The 18,806-nt window shown below is 36.0% G+C and overlaps 1 protein-coding gene across 1 annotated transcript; it reads left to right on the top strand.

Moving 5' to 3' along the window:
• The first annotated feature begins 1,601 nt into the window (after positions 1-1,601).
• LOC132702198 (beta-galactosidase-1-like protein 2) lies at positions 1,602-18,791 on the top strand. The gene is made up of 7 exons (XM_060670696.1): positions 1,602-1,788; positions 7,435-8,049; positions 13,643-13,820; positions 13,879-14,195; positions 14,256-14,411; positions 14,474-14,668; positions 16,501-18,791. Exons 1-7 carry the CDS (start codon positions 1,602-1,604, stop codon positions 16,812-16,814), a joined length of 1,962 nt encoding a protein of 653 aa, XP_060526679.1. The 3' UTR covers positions 16,815-18,791.
• The last annotated feature ends 15 nt before the right edge of the window (positions 18,792-18,806 follow it).

Genomic DNA, 18,806 nt, shown 5'->3' with positions numbered 1-18,806 from the left:
AATTTGAAATTGTCAATAGTACGCAAAGTTCGCAATTAATTTCGTCGGACAGAAAAGAGTGTATTAGTAGTTCAAAATTAGAGCCATGAGGTACCCCAGGTATTGCAAAAAACTGCGCTGAGAGCAACCTATGGGGGAAATAAGACTTAGAATAAGAACAAGAGGTTCAAGTGTGGTGCACTAAATCCCAGCAAATGCATCAAAAAAACCAATGACCCCAATTTAAGTTTAAGAGCTTTTGCGAATGTTGGAAAATTAAAATGTCAGCGATGCACTTTTTTCATGAAAGCCTTGTAAACTGAGTTGATCTGAGATAATACCCTGTTGGGATTTTATGATCTCAGAAGGGCGTTCGATCATAATACATTTCTCACTGTTAGAAAAAATATTTTCTTGTTTCGGTGATTCTTTCGATTGCTCAAAATATTTTTAGCAATAGGGATGGATTCACTTCAACATGTTGCTCCTAAAGATAATATTTGCCATTTTCCTTACTTGCTAAATGTGTGCAATATTTTAACTGGAGCACCACAGATTTCGATCTTGGGTCTAATATTATTTACAGCTTTCGCAGATTATGTTTCGTCTTTAATGTCAGACAGAAAATGATTTTGCTACTCAAACCCACCGAAACCCTATATATTGCCTAACTGACCAAATATCGAATTAATTCAGACATTTTGCAAATATTGACTTAGGAATGCGATATGGCGTCTGCTTCTGGAGTTCATCAAACCTTGCTATTGTGTCTGTAGAAATTATTTACTGTATCGTGTTTATTTGCAAATCTTCTAGATTCCTCCAGCGTCGGATGTTTCAGTTTAAAAAAGCCAACATTATGATTGGCGAGACGTCAGCAAGTTTGCTTTATAAACAACGGCCGCAGGAGGAAACCAGAAGATTTGTAAATAGTATTAGAATCTGTGGAAGTCGGAAAAATCTACTTACAAATTTCAAAAAAGGTCTAAATTTTTGTTAGTTATTTTTCTTTCTTGTTAGTATTAAGAAATTTGATATTTTCTATGCAATATGCTATTGTTCAATAGCAATAAATTCATTATATTGTAGACTGTTCAAGTTAAGAATAAGATGATAATCGATATTAAGGAGTATTTATTGATTAAAAGATCTAACAGTACCTTTTTCTTTTAGATTTTGGAACATTTTGTTGTGGTGAACTATAAAATATACTGGAACGATAAAATTCAATATTTGAGCATTTTTGAACGTGAATTTAAAAATGCGAACACTACTGTTATCACATTTAATATTGTTAATAATAAAGTTCTTAACATCTTAGTTTTTGAAAATAGGAAACTTTAATAGAGTATTAGTGAAAGTTTTCCAGAATTATAAATATCATCGTGAAACCTGACAACATTGCTGTTAGCATTTTTTAATTCCGCATGTTCAAAAACCTCGAACATTCCGAAAAGAGATATTTATTGGTTGAGAGCCCCCGTATTTTCAAAATCATCGTCATTATTTTAATGGCCTCGATTTCCGACAAATGGGTCGCGACCTTATGGCACTGACCTCATTTCAAATGTCGATTCGGAGAATCTGCTAAAATGTATTAACTAGAGTAAATTTCTAACGCGATGACGAGTGTTTTGCCTAGTGTTTACGAGTTTTACGCGAGCGGGGGCGTATCTACTGGGCTTGACGCTAGCAAACCCTATTTCACCCTCAACAGTAGAAACATTACTATATACAGCGGTTCGCTGCACTATTTTAGGGTACCTAGGGACTATTGGAGGGATCGGCTAAGAAAAATTAGAGCCGCTGGTAAGTTTTTTCGTAAAACTAATGAAATTCGCGTTGCCTTTTATATTAAAGGGTATTTCGAAATCAAACGGGCCAGGAAGACGCAGATTTTGCAAGCGGCTCTCACATTCCTCCATAGGGCACCTACTACGGTCCCAATTTTCTCTGTGTTTGTACGTCTGGGACCCTTCTAATTATTTCAACAATATTGTGATGACATTTATTTGCCGTAACTTTGGTCTTCTTAACAACTACTGTAAGGTAAGACCTACTACGTGTAACAGTCTGAACAGTAAGAATTCTGCGATTCCAGTACAACCGGAATAGATTCTAGCATTAGTTGAGAATAGAGCCTTCTGTTGCTGCAGAAATTAGGGCTAAAGTAGGAATTTTTTTTAATATTTGTGCATTAAAAGTATCAAAAACTGCAGCTTAAGTAAAAATCAGTGTCAGTCAGATCTATTTTTACACTTAGTTTTTAATTATTAAATTTGATTTATCAGTATTAAATTGGAATGACTTGTCGAATCGGCATTGAAGATCGTTGGAGATTAATCAACTAGAAACGCTGAACGTGAGATAAATAACATTGTAGATTCAGGTGTTTTTTGTTATTTTAATCCAGATTTTCAACGGATATGGATTAGCGATGCTTCTCCTAATGCATCATCCGCTTTGACAGTATAAATTGTTGTGCCAACTTGGACAAAGCTGGCGATAGGAATTTTTCATCTCGATGAAGGAATAATTTTAAAATAGACGTAGTTATACCGTCGTAGTCATAATTGCACTATAATCTTAAATTAAATGAAACAACCTTTTCCTCTATCACAGCAAATGAATGTAAAATGCTTTAGGTGTATACAAGGACACGAATGTTTCTTTTTTCTTGAGTTTATTTTAAAAGAAGGGAGTCGAAAAATATTTTTATGATACTTGGCATCTACTTGAAACTCTATGCCTCAAGCAAATTAAATACTAAAAGTAATAGATACTACTGCTGAAAAGAATATATAACTTAAATATGACACCAATCTTTCTTAATACCAGAGAGAAATAACATGTAAATTTGCAACGCCAGGCATCATTAAAGATGGTTGAAAACTTAAAAGTTACATCGTAAAGTTCAAATAAATTGCAATGATAGGTTTCCATATATTATTTTTATTTATAATGCAACTTGTAAGTTTTGGTTATCAGGTTCCGAGTTGTCAGATGAACTATTGTCGTTGGAGTCCATAGAAATAATTAGAGTCGCTACAGTGTTTTATAGCATGTTCTCAGCTTCATACATTCTTTCCTCTATTTCAATCACATGTTCGATGCACTTACTCTATTTTTCACAAATTTACAATCTCCAGTAGCTCCTTTTTTTATTATATTTTTCTGTAATTGCTGGTTGGCTTGGTTAGTGTAAATTATTGAAAATCAATCAGTGCAATATTATTTAATGAAAAAAAAAGGAATACTAGGAGTTAATAAATATAATTACATTTTCAAATTCAGATTTCTTTTAAGAACCGAATATATCGTCTGGAATTTTGAATGGATTACTGTAATCTGCATTTCACTCTTTTATACACAGACTTCTTACTACGCCATTAAACAAAATGCACTGAACAACGGCTACAATCCGTCCATTATCGATAAAATTATAAATAAAAAACAAATCCAGACAACAGTAAACTCTAGTTATCCGAAACCTAATACAGAACACGAACAATTTGAAACAATTACATACATAGGAGAACCTAGTGAAAAAGTTTCAAAACATTTGTCAAAATGTGGCTTACAAATAGCTTTCAGAACTAACAGCACAATAAGAAAATTTTAAAAAAACAATAAAACAAAGTGTCCAAAATCTCAAAAATCAGGTGTTTACAGGTTGAAATGCGGATCATATCCTAAAATTTATATTGGACAAACAGATAGATTCTGCAAAAAACGCATTAACGAACATAAACGAGCGTTTAAAAACAATAGTCTAGATTCTAACTATGCTACACATTTAAACACAGAAAAACACATTTGTGACGAAAATTTATCCAATCTGTGGAGAATAATAAAATGAGACATTCAAATGTATTGCTTAACGATCAGTTAGTTTTAAATACCTCTCCATTACTAAGTTTAAATATAGTAGCAGGTAGTTTGTAAATATTACATTTCATAAATACACAGTGTTGTCGAAACAATTGTCATGTGAATATATATAATTTCGTGAAAATCTGAACTTTTAGTTTTTATTTATTCTATTTTCACTTTAGTATAAAGTATAGGAATTGGAGAATTGCCCAACAAAAATTTTAACGGAGGGTCTTTGTACGATGTCGCCTGTGATTTTGACGATGTACTGATTGATTTTGGAGATTTTGGATTTGGAACCAGCGATTCTGTGTGAGGTTCGTCTTGATGTACTTCCCAATATTTTAGAAGTTGAGGTGATTGGACCTTTTTTATTTTCATCCAACGCATCCATTTCGTTCTGGAACAGCTGGGTTTAAAGGAAAAATGCCGGTCGCCCGAAACCCTGAAAGCACAATTTCCACCGAGGCTGTTTTTCCCCATGCCTGCCCGACTGCCTCACCTATTTGAAGCCGAGTAATTCGTCCGCCAGTATGATATAATATTCATTGTCTAGATTCGCGCTTCGGTTTATGTTTAAATGACTTAAAAAATAAGCGATCTAGAGGTTGCAATTATTATTTGGTATTTATCAAATCAAGAGAATTTCTATGGGATGAGTGTCCATCTAAAATTAAAAGTGTTATTACTGCGAGTGTTTTGAGTACAAAGTGTTCTTTAAGCCATGACAAAAAAAGTACGACGATTTTTGATTCACGAAAGGTTTTGATCCGGAAAGAAGACCGTCCCCAAATTCCTTTTTTCTCTTGCTCCCTTATAGCTACAAGAAGAAATGATTGCCACGTTCTCGTCCCTTTCACTAGATATGATAGTGTGCACGTTTTTGGCGCATTTGTTTGTTGAATATGTTTCCAGGCTTTTCAAACATATTAAATTCCGTAAACACGGAAGTTAATATTTCAAAAAACTTGTTTGCTTCATCTCTCTTCATGTTTTCACATCTGGCAGGAGACAAACCTTGAGATTTTCTAACGCTTAACTGTTTGTTTCTACGCAAAAAAGATTCCAACCAATCATAACCGACCATTTCTGTAATTCTATTAAATCGGTGGGGAATTCCTAGTTTCTCGGCGAACTCGTATGCCAGAGATCTAATTGTGCCGCGTTCAGGAGTAAATCCAACGCCAGTTTGTCTTCTCCTTCGAAGGAATTCTCCTGTAAGGAGAGCTTTCTTGAGTCCATTGTCGTCTCTGAGGTGAACCGGGCTTTCTTTTATCGGCATATCTAAGTGATTGAAAATTATGATGACGCTAATTAACTATCCGTAAATTTAGGATAGACTCCCTGGGACAATTCTCCTTTTATTCGGTAGAGATATCTTGGGCTTTTGTCCTGTTAATAAGATATAGATGCCCCAGGCGCTACTTTTGATGTCGTTTGTAAACAACAGCAGACACTATTCAGCTGATACATAAATATAAACAGAAGTAAACCTTATTCACTGAAGCACCTTATGAGTAATTTTTATTAAAACTTACTTTAAATTTCGTAAAAAACCAAAACAGGTACCGAGCGAGAGGAACGCGACTACATATTATTATAATATGACCAAAAATATAGCGCATCCCAACCGATGATTATTCTGCCTGAGATAGGCCGTAACGAATATTCGTAGACTTGAAATTTTTATTTACAACGTAAATGGACCTTTTCAAATTTGATTAAGCATTGCGGGGTATTTCCAAATAAGTAGAAGCATTTATTTTATCATCATATTACGGAGGTATTTGACTGTTCCTTCCAGTGAGTACGTATTTGTGTACCTGATTCTCGGGCTTTGTCCATGCGACGCTGTTTTCACTGGTTAAAAATGGTTAGTACCTGTACTCTATTTATCTTACAGGTAAGTTCGAAAATGATCATTTTTGTCTTGTGTGCATGTCGATTAACAACATTCTTCTTCTTTTATTTTTGTGTCTTTTACATAATTCCTCCATTTGGAAACAACAACAGTCTTTTTTAAGAATATAGATTTTATTCTCGGTAGATAAATATTCGTCATAAGAATACAGATAAATATTTATTAGAATTTTACAATGAAACTTTTTTTGAAAATTTTTAACACTTTAAAATGTGGACACCGTGAAATGAAGCAGATGTTCGCCTGTTAGAAGAAGACAACGCAGCATTTGAAGACGAAGTGGAGATGGTAGTCGAACCTAATGATAATTTAGAAGACGAACTACCTCAGCAAATGAAAAATCGGTTTCATTTATTTTCAGATGCCAAACAAATTGTTTTGAGTGTTTACAATTTTATAATAAAATCAGAAGGCGAAGTAGGAGCAGCAATAAAAACAAGTGACGTGACCAAAGTTCCGAAGTCATACTATAAGAAAAATTGTTGCAAATAGGATGCTCAGGAGGAAAGTGAGAGTTTTTAAAGAGCAACACGCAGATCTAATACGACGTTTTAACCCTGGAAGAACTGCATAAAAAAGTACTGACAGACTTAAACATTAGTGGTGCCAAAGAGTCGTTGCGTACTTTTTTGAAAAAAATGGATTTTTAGTTCCAAAGAATTAATAAATGTCAAGTGGTAATGGAATCTCGAAGAATTTTGCAATGGAGGGTGGATTATTTAAATGCAATTGAAAAATTTCGAGAGCAAAATAGGGCCATAGTATATTTAGACGAAATGTGGTTCGACACTCACTACACAGTAAAAAAAGGGTGGTGTGATAACAGTAACACTAGTCGTGCCGGAAAACGCATAATATTTCTTCTAGATTTGATCTGAGTTGAAAGCGCATATAAGGAGAAATAACACTGCACCAAATTTTAGTGATAGTTCCATAAACGTAATTGGGGAAGCCTTAACTAGTACAAAGCTGGTCCAACTGTGAAAAACGATCAATAAAACAAGAAGATATTTATCGAGAACGATTAATGGCGGAGTTGTTCATTGACGATTTTTTAAGTGACTGATACTTAATTATTATTATATTTAATATTTTGTATATTAATAATGATACTATTTAGAAATGTAATGAATGAACGAAATAAATTGTTACTTTGTACTAATTTTTTTATGCACATGTTTCAAAACTTGCTCGGCGAAAAAGATTGAAAACAAACTAATATCCGGCTTGATAGTCTAGGTAGAAAAATTCCTAGGACGATCCTGCAATGGCTCGACAGGGTGTTCTATAAGGGGCGGCGGTTTTGAAGTAATAAACAGTAGGCAAACGAACGTGCCAGTGTAATAGTATCTCCCTCTGATGAGGAGAAGCGAAACCAACGCGGAATTACATTATTAACGACTTTTCAGTTTAATTCAAAATTGCATTTCTGTGTTTTATTCTTTTGCTCATAAAAATTACATCAATTATGGGTGAAATTTATTTTATTTAGAAAAGGAACTTTGTATCGACATCAACGTTTTGACTAATTTACTCTATGCTAGCACTTTTCTCGAAATTCCATAACTGATTTTTAAATGAATTTGTTCCATATTTTAGCCGTTTACTGTATAATGACGGCTCTGCTCTTTGATGCCATGTTTTCAATTTGTCCGAGTTAGGTCTCAACGCAGTGGAAACGTACGTTCCGTGGAACCTACACGAACCTCAAGATGGCCGTTACGACTTCGGAAGCGGCGGTTCCGACATGCAGGATTTCCTCCATGTGGCCGAGTTCCTGCGGACCGCGCAAGAGGAAGACTTGCTGGCAATAGTGAGACCGGGACCGTACATCTGCGCAGAATTCGAGTTCGGAGGCTTTCCTAGTTGGTTACTTCGGCACGGAGGCATCCAATTAAGAACATCCGAACGTACCTACATGAAATTAGTCTCCAGATACTTCAACGTGCTCCTCCCGATTCTGGCTGCGCTTCAGTTCACCAGGGGAGGTCCGATTATAGCGTTTCAAGTAGAAAACGAGTACGGGAGTACCGAAAAGGTGGGAATCTTCACGCCGGACAGACGGTACTTAAGGAAGCTGCGACGGTTATACTTGGAGCACGGCATCGTGGAGCTGCTGGTGACCAGCGATAGTCCGAGCTCCCGAGGAAGTATTGGGACTATACCCGACCTATTTTTGCAAACCGCTAATTTCGGACGCAATCCCGAAATCGATTTCGTTGCTTTGAAGTTACTGCAGCCTAACAAGCCTGTCATGGCGATGGAGTTTTGGACAGGTATGTATTCGGATACATTCTTTCATACATTTTAGGCCACCCTATTCAGATAGGGTGGCCTAAAATTAGAACGAAGTAATACGTGTTATGTGGTGTATTTTATACCAAAAATCTCTGTGAAATATTTTAGCAAGCGGAAAGTTTTTGCTGTGGGTCTGGGGAATTCAAAAAATTTATCATTACATTAAATTCAGACAATTAAATTAAAATTAAATTTAATTCAAATTGGCAATATTATAAGAGTAAGATCTTTAAAAAGTCACTTTCCGTTCTGAGGTACATTCGCTTGTTAAATAGATACGGAGGACGCATGATGATATAATAAAAACATGCCATATGTAACTTAAATCCTGAAATCTGAAAGCAATTTGAAATAAGGTGACGACCTCGTACAATGCATGAGTTTTTGTACACGGCTTTTATCCACTGGGTCTGACATTAATCCAAGGAGTTACCCAGAGGCCTTTTAGTTTCTAGTGATAAGGAATGTCTTTGGGAGTAAACAAGTTTTAATGCACCATAGACTTTCCTAAACTTATAAGTAAGTTTATTGTCTAAAAAAAGGCACAAGCTTTTATACGAATTAAAAAATTCCAATGGCAAGTCATCAACTTTTATTAACAACTACAAGTAATTATTGGAACAATTATAAAAGTTGGAAATGTTGGAACTAATACATTCAGTGGCGGCTCGTGGGAAAAATTTTAAGGTATCCCGCAATTTTTGCAAAAAAAAATTACCTCAAGCAAAGACATGCACTGTAACAGATCATTCTGAATTTCTTCGGAAGGGCCATTAAATATAGAAGATTTTTTTAGGTGCCCACTTAATTCAGCTGAAAAATTAATAAGTCCACGAAATATACCGAGATTCTCGGAAGTTTCACTCTCATCATGTCCCCAGAGAGCAAATCCAAAGATCCGCAAAATTAAATAAAACTAATATTTTTCGATAAAATTCTTTGACACAAGAATCTAATTAAGCTTTAATATTGGTTGACCCTAATACGGCAAATTCCGTACAATTATGAATGTGGCTTTTAGAATTTTCGTGTCCTTTTATTTTCTAACTCAAATGCTCTAAATCGGTGACCCTTATTTTAGTACAAGCTTTATTGCCACCAAAAAGTAAACAGGGAAAACAATATAGAGCAGTTTTTTGTTACATCCACAATTCCATTCATTTTTTTCGATGGCCGGCTTTTAATTCTAACTTTTTTTAGTATGAATATTTAAATGATCTCTTCACATTATATTAAAGACTAGCTGCATACTTCACAGTGAATATAAGTTGTCACTCTATTATTATAGGGGTCCCATGATACTAGCTCGAGGTATTCCGGATTTAATGCCGATGCTGTTTGTTTCGTGAATAAGCACTTACTGAGTTTGATCAGAAAAGATTGGTTTCAGTAGATTTTGAGCAATATCATTCAGCCGGATAAATGTTAACATATTGACCATATCAAAAGTCCTACTAAAACATCAGCAAGGGCTCTTAAGACTAAATATTGGTCAAAATCTTTTCGGGAAATATTTCATTTTTGTTCGCATAATTTCTTAATTGAAGTTCCATTACTTTTTCCAGAATTGAGAATGTGGGTAGAATACTGCTGAACGAAGATGCTCAAATTCATTTGGATTATTAATTTTTTGAAGGGGAATAATTTCGGCTTGTTTCCAGATGAGAGGGAAGTAAGAAGATAAGATATATTTATTAATATATAGTTATATTAATTTTATCTATTTCAGAAGCTTTGGTTTTAATATTCTTATTTATGTTAAAAATATCACCCTCTGTCGCCAAAGCAAAATTAAAATGATTAGTAATATTTTCTAAAATACTGCTATTATAATTGGGGCGGTATTGAGGAGCAAAATAAATATTCAGAGCGACTTTAAACTTAAACGTTTTCGCTCGCAGATGCTGCAGCTTTCTCTCTTTGATTGTAGTGAGGAGTTCTTTATGTTTATCCATGAGCTGCAGGATGTCTATGTTTGTCTTATGTTCCGTTCAAGATATTCGCAACATTCGTCTGTAGGCGTACATTTCCAACGCATCATTTGTCTATTCTGTGGCCGCATCCATGGTCCAACTCTCGCATCCGTACGGAAGAACAGGTAAGATATAACAGCGAAGTATTCTGGTTCGGAGTTCCAGGCTGAGTGTTCCAGAAGTGTTGTTCAGAGTTTTTCACACTTGCTCAATTCTTGAAGTGATTTCGAGTTTTGGGTCGCAATGTTGGGTGACGACCGTACCCAGGTATCTTAGAGATGACACTAGTTCAATGATCTCTCCATGGAACCTTAGGGTGGCGTATCTTTAGGTTTTTGAGAATATCAATAGTTTCATCTTGGACGCATCCATATGAAGGCCCAATTCCACAATAATGTTCATAAGAGATTGAAGTTCTGGCTATTACTACGACATCATCTGCGTAACGAAGATTGTGTTGGAAAGTTGTCCTCGAGGGCTTCCTTGAATATTGCCTCAGAGTAGGGGTTAAATAATAGTAGGGGAGACAATACACATCCTTGACGCACACTTCTTCTTATTGCTATTTCTTCTGACGTGGACCCTTCGATTTGGACTATTGCTGGTGCCGGTAAAATCCAGTTATGATCTAAATGTTGTGCATCCATCCCGGTTGATTTTAGGATGTTAATCATTTTTTGATGTGCCACACTCAAAATCTTATATATTATTTAATATATCGGTATTCATATCTGTAATCTCAGTCAGTCCGAGGGTATTTTTCCGATTGTGCACATTCGGTTGAATATTGTGGTAATGATATTAAGACCAACCCTGTCTTCGACAGCTGCAAGTTTAATGGTTTTCGCGTGCACGTTGTCGGAATTGTAGAAACCAATAGTTCTTCCGTTTTTTTCAAGTTTAGTTGCATGTTTAACCTCTTCTTTGGCAATTTCAGGACCTGTTTCATTGCTTTCGTCTGGATCTGGGGACGAGTCTGGTCTCATGTCATTAAAATGATTTTCGGTGTATTCTTTTCACCTATAAGAATTTCGTTGTTGGAACCTTTTAATACTCTTTCGTGACGCCCTGCTGCCTACCGGTGAGCTCGTTGATATTCTTGTGTGTAGAGATCGTGTTTCTTCTGAAGGGTTTCTATTTTCACGCTTCCCTGCATTTCGTATGAATAAACCTGGTAATTTCGGCATATTTAAAATCATTTTTGTGTTTCTATTCTCTTAGTTCTCAAGTTTTTGGCTAATTTCTACTGTATTTTCGTTATGTCAATGCGTTTTTGTCGTGGGACCGGTTTGTATTTGACAAAGAGGCATATTTTAATGTCCATCACAACTGGGTTGTGGTCACTATGGATATCTGCTCCAACCTTTGCATTAAAATCTTCAAGAATCACTTCAATGTCACTATTTTTTGTTAATTACATGGTTCCATCGAGATTGACAGAAGTCTTCAACCATGTCATCTGTTTTATCGTTTTTTGGTGCGTACACCTGAATAATATTCATCATATGATGAGAGATGTGAGCTTCAGTAGCATGACTCGATCTACGAGCAGGATAAAGTCCACAACAGATTTTTCCAAGTCGGACGTGATGATGATGGCCACCCCCATAACGGTGATCGGGATCGATCCGATATTTTGATTTCCAGTCTATCCACCTCTGCATCAACGGCAACTTCCCCGGCCATATATAAACTGCCTAAATTCCACTTGGCAATTCGCGTTGTTTTGTTATATATTTGATGTTTCTTTATGTATGAAGGGGGGGATCCTTAGCACCTTCTCCCCACTTTGTACTAGTCATTTAGATGGTTTCGAATAGGGGGTAAATAATGTATAGTGGAAATACTAAAAGGATGTCGAACTTCCATTGTCTTTATTTTAAACTTACACAACGTTTCGGGCAGTTGTATCACTACCCGTTATCAAGTGTAAACTAAACTTAATTCTAAGGCTACAAGGCTTATATACTAGGCGACGACGCTCATCCATGACGAAATCGGGTGTAGTCAAGCGTGAAGTTGTTCAACTAGATCGCCAGCATTGGTGCGCCTTATTCAAGGTTGCCAAATTGTTGGTATATCCACGCTTGTGTTGCTGTTCATTGTTTCTAATGAAAACTGCTTCTTTAAGTTTGCGCTTTCTCTGTGAATAACCCGCGCTCTGGACCATTGGATGTTGTGTTGTTTGGTCCACACATGTTCTGCGATACCTGATTTTTGCGTTTCACCCTTCATTATATGTTTCTTATGTTCTTTAATTCTTGTTTTTAGAGGTCGTTTGGTTTCGCCGATATATGACTCTCCGCATTCACAGGGTATCAGGTAGATACACTCTTTCTCTTGAGTCGACGTTTCAGGCTTTGTTTTTGTGAGTACACTTCTTAATGTTGATCCAGATTTAAATACAGTTTTGAGTTGATATTGCTTAGCTATTCGCCTAATCTTTTCTCATATTTTTATCACGTATGGAATTGTCAAGAGGGAAAGAGTATCTACCTCACATGGTTCCGGTGTTGTTTCCCGCTTACAGTTTGTTAGATTTTTCGGAGTAACCATTCTGAAGCAAATCCTTTTCAATTCGGCATCGAGAGATGCTTGGTCGCTACATATTATGATTGCTCTTTTGCACAGTGTTTTAATTAATCCTAGTTTGGTTGCTTCAGAATGGTTAGACTCAAAACGTCTAGAAACGGTAGACAGCCGTTCTTTTTTTTCTCAATAGTAAATTTAATTGATGTTCGCAAAGAATTAAGATGATTGAGAAAAGAGTCTAGCTGTCTATCGGTTCCACTCCAGATAATGAAGGTGTCGTCAACATATCGAAGCCAGATCTTAGGTTTAATAGTTGCAGTGTTTATGGCATGACTTTCGAATCACTCCATGATATGTTCGCTATCACTGGAGAGAGAGAAGAACCCATCGGCAGGCTTTCATCTTGTGCGTAAAACTTTTCCTTGACTTGAAAGTAAGAATTATGCAGACTACACCTCAGAAGCTCCAACACTCCCTTAAGTGGCAGCGAAGTTCTCTCTGACAGGGTTGTATCATTCCTTGGTCTAGCCTCGACAATACTTAACGACTCCTCCAAGGGCACATTGGTATATAGACTTTCAACGTCAAAGCTAATAAACTTGTCTGAAGGATCTAGTTTCACGTCTAATATATAGTGAGGCAGTTTCAGTTGCGCTTTTCGCGTCCAAAGTAACACCGTTGAGAAGTTGCTCTTCATATGCTTTGGTAGTAAAGGAACTGCTGCTTTTTCCCAAGTGCTCGACACTATGTCTAGGAGTCGTTCCTGTATTTGCCATCCGGGTAGGCGCCCAATGGAAGACTAGCAACCCCATATAGAAAAATTACGTTAAATTCCCAATTAAAGATATCGCACATTTTAAACAAAATATTATATATAGAAAAAATAGGTTTAGATTATCCACGAAAGCAAGCAATTCTCTGTTCTACAAAAGTTGGTATGTAGTTCTACTCGATTCTCAAGGAAGCCCTGCGAAAACTGTATTTTTGAAACCTTCGTTGCTGCGTGGAACACTCAAATATTTTTCTTATATCCTTAAATACATCTGAGACGGTCTTACGGATTCAGGATGGTTCGATCATTGGTCGGAGGATCATCATCGGAGAAGCAACTCCGATTTCTACAGCACGTACGAGAAGATTTTGAAATACCCCGCCTCTGTCAATATGTATATGTTTCACGGCGGTACCAGTTTTGGATTTCTCAACGGCGCGAACCTGGCCAATAGTCGCAACGACAATAGCGGGTACGTTGCAGATCTTCTGCGTTGACAGTTAAAATTGAACAAGCTGGTATCAACCTAGGTTTCAACCTGATACTACGTCTTACGACTACGACGCGCCCCTGTCTGAAAGCGGCGATTATACTGCAAAATACGCTATGGTCAAATCGCTTTTGGCCAAATACAACCCGATCAAAACCAGGACACCTAGAACCCCTACCATTAGCGACAAAAAAGAATACCCATCGACGAAGATTGTTGAACGACTCGCGTTTGACGACATCGTACGCCAGTCGGGTTCCTATTTTAGCGAGAACGTGGTACCTATGGAGATGTTGCCCATCAATAACTCATCGGGTCAGAGTTACGGATATATCGTTTACAGGAAGACAGGTGTAGGTAATTTATATATTTTATGAAACACTTGAAAATTTCAAATATGGTACCCGATTTTTGCAGATGTTCCTGCAAACTCCATCATAACCATCGGCGGAAGAATATGTGACACGGCCTTAGTATTGATAAACGGAATCCTGATATCCAGACCGCTGCAAAATTCTATCGATCTCAACGGATTCGGCTTCTGGAGATGGAAAAACTCCAAATTATTACTCGGTAAACTCTATTTTTTAAACCCACAGGGCCACTGAACTCTTGAAGTATGTGATTTGTTTCAGCACCCCGGAATTTTTCGCACGCCAGAATAGACATAGTGGTCGAGAATTGGGGGAGAAACAATTTTGGTTACGTCGATCAGTTCAACCAATACAAAGGACTATGGCAAGGTGGCGTATTTTTAAACGACCGGGAACTGCTGGGCTGGGAGATCGTGCCTTTGGAATTTAAAAAACAATGGAATGCGAATCTTAAAGGTAAACGAATATCCAGCGGTCCTGAGTATGTGTAAATCGTTCGGGTTCGTCAAACGCGATTGAATGAGTTTTCTAATACGGTATGGTAAAACGGTAAAAAATAATTGTTGCTTTATTGCTAACTTCTCCGAAATCGAAAACAACCAACACTTCTTACATAATGAAGCTATCACATAGAAGAGAAAAAAAATCGTACTATTTTAATGTTTGCAATATGATCTAGAACTGCAAACACACTGGGCATAGGTATTTTAAAAATTTTATTTATTCTTTTTAATGATTCATGTGTTTTTTGTTGGTACAGAATTTATTTGGGATTATAGGGGATACGTTCCTAGGTGACAAAATAGAAAAAAAAAACAAATATATAAAGAAATCAATTTAAATGAAGTTTTTGAACATTTTGAGTACTTATCTTAAGCCTTAGGCAAATTTTCTCTTGTTTGGCAGTTGTCAAAAACTCCTATTCAGTCTGATACGCAGAAGTCGCGTCAGCAATTTGCCTCTTAAAAATTAAACTTCGTTCTATAGACGTGCGAGTATCAATGTCCCTAAAGAAATCGCAAAGCTCATATTCCATTCTTAAATCTTCACCAAGATTTTTAAAATTAAATGTCACGTTTCCAGTGTTTGTTGAAACCTCTTTTTCAATGGGCTGTAAATTTAATATTTCCTTCATGTCGATTTCAGTCAAATGCTCATCTTGATCCATCATCTTCACTTGATTCTATCTGTTCGAATCCATCTCGAAGTTTGTACTTGCGCAGATTCTTCGCAGTCAGTCAGACCACAGTTTTTTCCCGCATGACTTCAATGTGTGTGGCCTCAGTTTTTCCAATGATTTTTTTATGTTGAAGTGGATCAGGGCTCCGGGTTCGCCAAAACAAGGGAACACACACTTGGAAATTACACTAATACAAATTAAGCGAGTACAATCGGCATTAAAATCGATCTATCGATCGAAATTTAAAAATATACTTTATTCATTGAGTAATAAAACGGCTTATGTCAAAATAATTTGACAACATACAACAACAAAGTTGTGATAATATCTATTTTACTTTTTTAATAAAATTTCCAATTTTGGTCAATTCCCCTTACAATTGGGAACACAGCATAGTTTACCATATATAAAAAAAGGTAGTAACTACAATGTAAATATCATACTATAAAAAAAAACTGAAAATAGTAACACAAATATTTTACGAATATTACTTCTTTAAATTTATTTTAGTATTTTTATAAATAAAAATGGATATTGCAAAAAAAACTTGAATTGATTGGACTATAGTGTAAAAAATTAAGACTTTTTATAAGAAAAAATTGATAAAGTTTTGAAATTTTGGATTTGAACTCCCAGTGGGAACCCAAATACAAATTGACACAGCTGCATCTGCTATACTTTTTGTAGCTGTGTGATAGGAACTGAAGAAATGAAATTGAAGCTGCTCTTAAGTCGTAACCATTGAATATTGTGCGAATGCAACAAAAGTGGGTAGTAATCTAGATAAAATAACTGTGTCACTCGGTTGACCAACTAGGTTATCAAATAAGATGATCCTAATGTTTTGTATAAGGCAATTGTAAATTTCCCCCCAGTGTGCGTTTCTTGTATTTATTAAGTTTCTAGCCATTTCTTATCAATGTTTGCGATCGTTCATCATCATCACTATCGAATTTTGTAAGTCTTACGTAAATACCAGCACTCCCCTTAAAATCTCCTTGAACATCTCTCAAAAACCGAACGTCTATTTAATTCAAAATATTTTATTAAATATTAATGTTTCACTTCTCTAATTACCTAACTTATCTTGTGCATCTATCATTTTCAGGGTGGCATTCTGTATATCGGAAGTGGACTACGGGACCGTGCCTTTACAGAACCACGGTTAACATAACAGACGCTCCCCGAGACACTTTCGTAGACATGCAAAAATGGACCAAAGGAATAGTGATAGTGAACAACTTTGTACTCGGCAGGTACTGTCGCATAGGACCGCAACAGACTTTATACTTACCAGCACCTTTTTTGAAAATGGGAAACAACGATATCGTCATCTTCGAGCATTATCTTCCACACGATGAAGTAGATTTTTCCGATCATCCTGTGTACGTCACGAGAGACGCGACGAGAAATTTTTTTTGATAGAGCCATCGATGTTGAACAATTTGTGCGTAAACCGTAAACTTGACTTTTTCCATTCGGGTCACATTTGCTTCAGTGTCGAAAATATAATAAACACTTAAAAAAAGGGTTTTCTAGTTTGAATGGATTTTCAATATCTTTGTGGGTTTCTTAAGATTTGTACGAGAGAATAATTTTGTGGGCAACAAGTTAGAACGCTGCCAATATAACTTCTATTCACTCCAATAAATTTAATTAAAAACAAAGTCTATAGAGAAATAAAAAAATCAGATAGGAAATGCTATTTACAAAATTTTTAACTGATTTCCATATTGGTGACAAGTAAAGACCTGGGTCGTGGTTAAGATTGCTAGGTTACTTATAGATTTCTATAGACTCTCGGATTTTAATTTTATCAAATAAAATTTTATGTCCGGTTTCGTGATTGTGTTCGGCAACTAATGATGAGTTTATTTTTATTATATTAAGACTCTTTCATGTTCTTTAAGCCTAGTTAAATATTTTTCGTCCGGTCTCTCCAATGTATTCTTTGCCGCATATACACGTAATGCTGTAAACTCCTGCATCTCAAATGGAATTTTGTCGTTGAGGAATGTTGAGAAATAAACATCGTATCGGATGACTGATTCCCATATTGGTGACAGGTAAAGACCTGACTCGAGGTTAAGATTGTTGGGTTGCTTATAGATCTTTATAAATTTTCGGATTTTTCGTTGGTAGAAGAATTAATTACATGTAGGAATTTTAATTTCATATCATAAAATTTGATGTCCGATTTCATAACTCTGTTCGGCAACTGCTGTTGAGTTTACTTGTCGTAGTCTTAAGGCTTTTTCATGTTCTTTGATCCTAGTTGATATTTTTCGTCCGATCTCTCCTCTCTCCAGGCATCTCAAACTTAATTTTGTCTTTAACGAATCGAAGATGTTGAGAGATTTTTGGACAAGTGGTAAACCTGGTTTTGACGTTATATTTCTTTAGAACTTTTGATATGTGGTAAGTCATATTTTGAATGTAGGGAAGGACAAGAGTGGCAAGTGTGGGATTGTTTTCGTGCTCATTGCTGTGGGAAGGTTGTGGTGAAGTGTATTTTGTAATGGAACGCTTAATATTTTTAATGGGAGCCTATTAAAGCGTATGTTAGGATGTATAGAGTTTAAATGTCTTAGAACCAATATATAAGCAGGTACAGAGTAAAATACCAGCCAGCCAGTTAAGCTCTGAAGCAGCCAACAAAATGATTGGCGAAACGTTAGCAAGTTCGAATCAAGAACAACCGACGCAGGAGGAATCCAGAGGTTTTGTAAATAGCATCACAGTAACCTGTGGAAGTTTCTTTGAAAAAAAAAGATAGCATAACATTCATACCAGTCAAGAACTTTCGCAGTGAAACGCTACAGTCGGATGAAAGAATATTCTCCATGCATGGTAATTTTATTAATAAAAAACGAAAAAAAAAGATTTTTCATTTTTAAATCTCCCAACGGCAAACAATTTTTCCAAAAAAGTTTTTTTGTACTCTTCATTCTGAAAGAATCAATTATGACCTTTGAAGCATGCGCAAAGTTTCACTTTAAAAAAATATTATTAGTGGTATTAATTATAAATTAAAAAATACTCAAATCTTACATATTTTAGTAATATGGTTCATAATATCTATAAAATCTCAGCCAACCGAGGCTTTTTCGTATGAAAAAAATTATTTACTCTGCTGACTCGGGCGGGCTAACCCAATAAATGTCGTGAAGAAAGACCACCAAAGGTTCAAAGCTAAGCTCGTTTTTCACTAGACAACTGGCTATCGGGTTACTGTATTTTTTTTGTATTAGGAAGGCAGTCCCGATACCTAGTTTATTGTTATATCTCTCCATAACAAGTAAACAGATGCCGAAGTATTAACAATCAAATATTCACCAAACACACGCGTTTTGCGCCAAAATTCAAAACGGTCTATTTCGGGAAATATCCGGACTCTAAAAATAAAACGCCGGG

The sequence above is a fragment of the Cylas formicarius genome, unplaced genomic scaffold (genome assembly GCF_029955315.1).
Source record: "Cylas formicarius isolate icCylForm1 unplaced genomic scaffold, icCylForm1.1 PGA_scaffold_5__7_contigs__length_24384050, whole genome shotgun sequence".
NCBI lineage: Eukaryota > Metazoa > Arthropoda > Insecta > Coleoptera > Brentidae > Cylas > Cylas formicarius.
Note: the sequence above shows the minus strand (reverse complement) of the source record. Positions and strands in the feature narration are given on the sequence as shown.

What these genes read in the sequence shown, in the direction of transcription:
- LOC132702198 (XM_060670696.1), top strand. Translation starts at nt 1,602, where the DNA reads ATGACGAGTGTTTTGCCTAGTGTTTACGAGTTTTACGCGAGCGGGGGC. An exon ending in GGCGATGGAGTTTTGGACAG is followed by an intron (nt 8,050 to 13,642) that starts GTATGTATTCGG and finishes TTACGGATTCAG; the next exon opens with GATGGTTCGATCATTGGTCG. An exon ending in TTACAGGAAGACAGGTGTAG is followed by an intron (nt 14,196 to 14,255) that starts GTAATTTATATA and finishes CGATTTTTGCAG; the next exon opens with ATGTTCCTGCAAACTCCATC.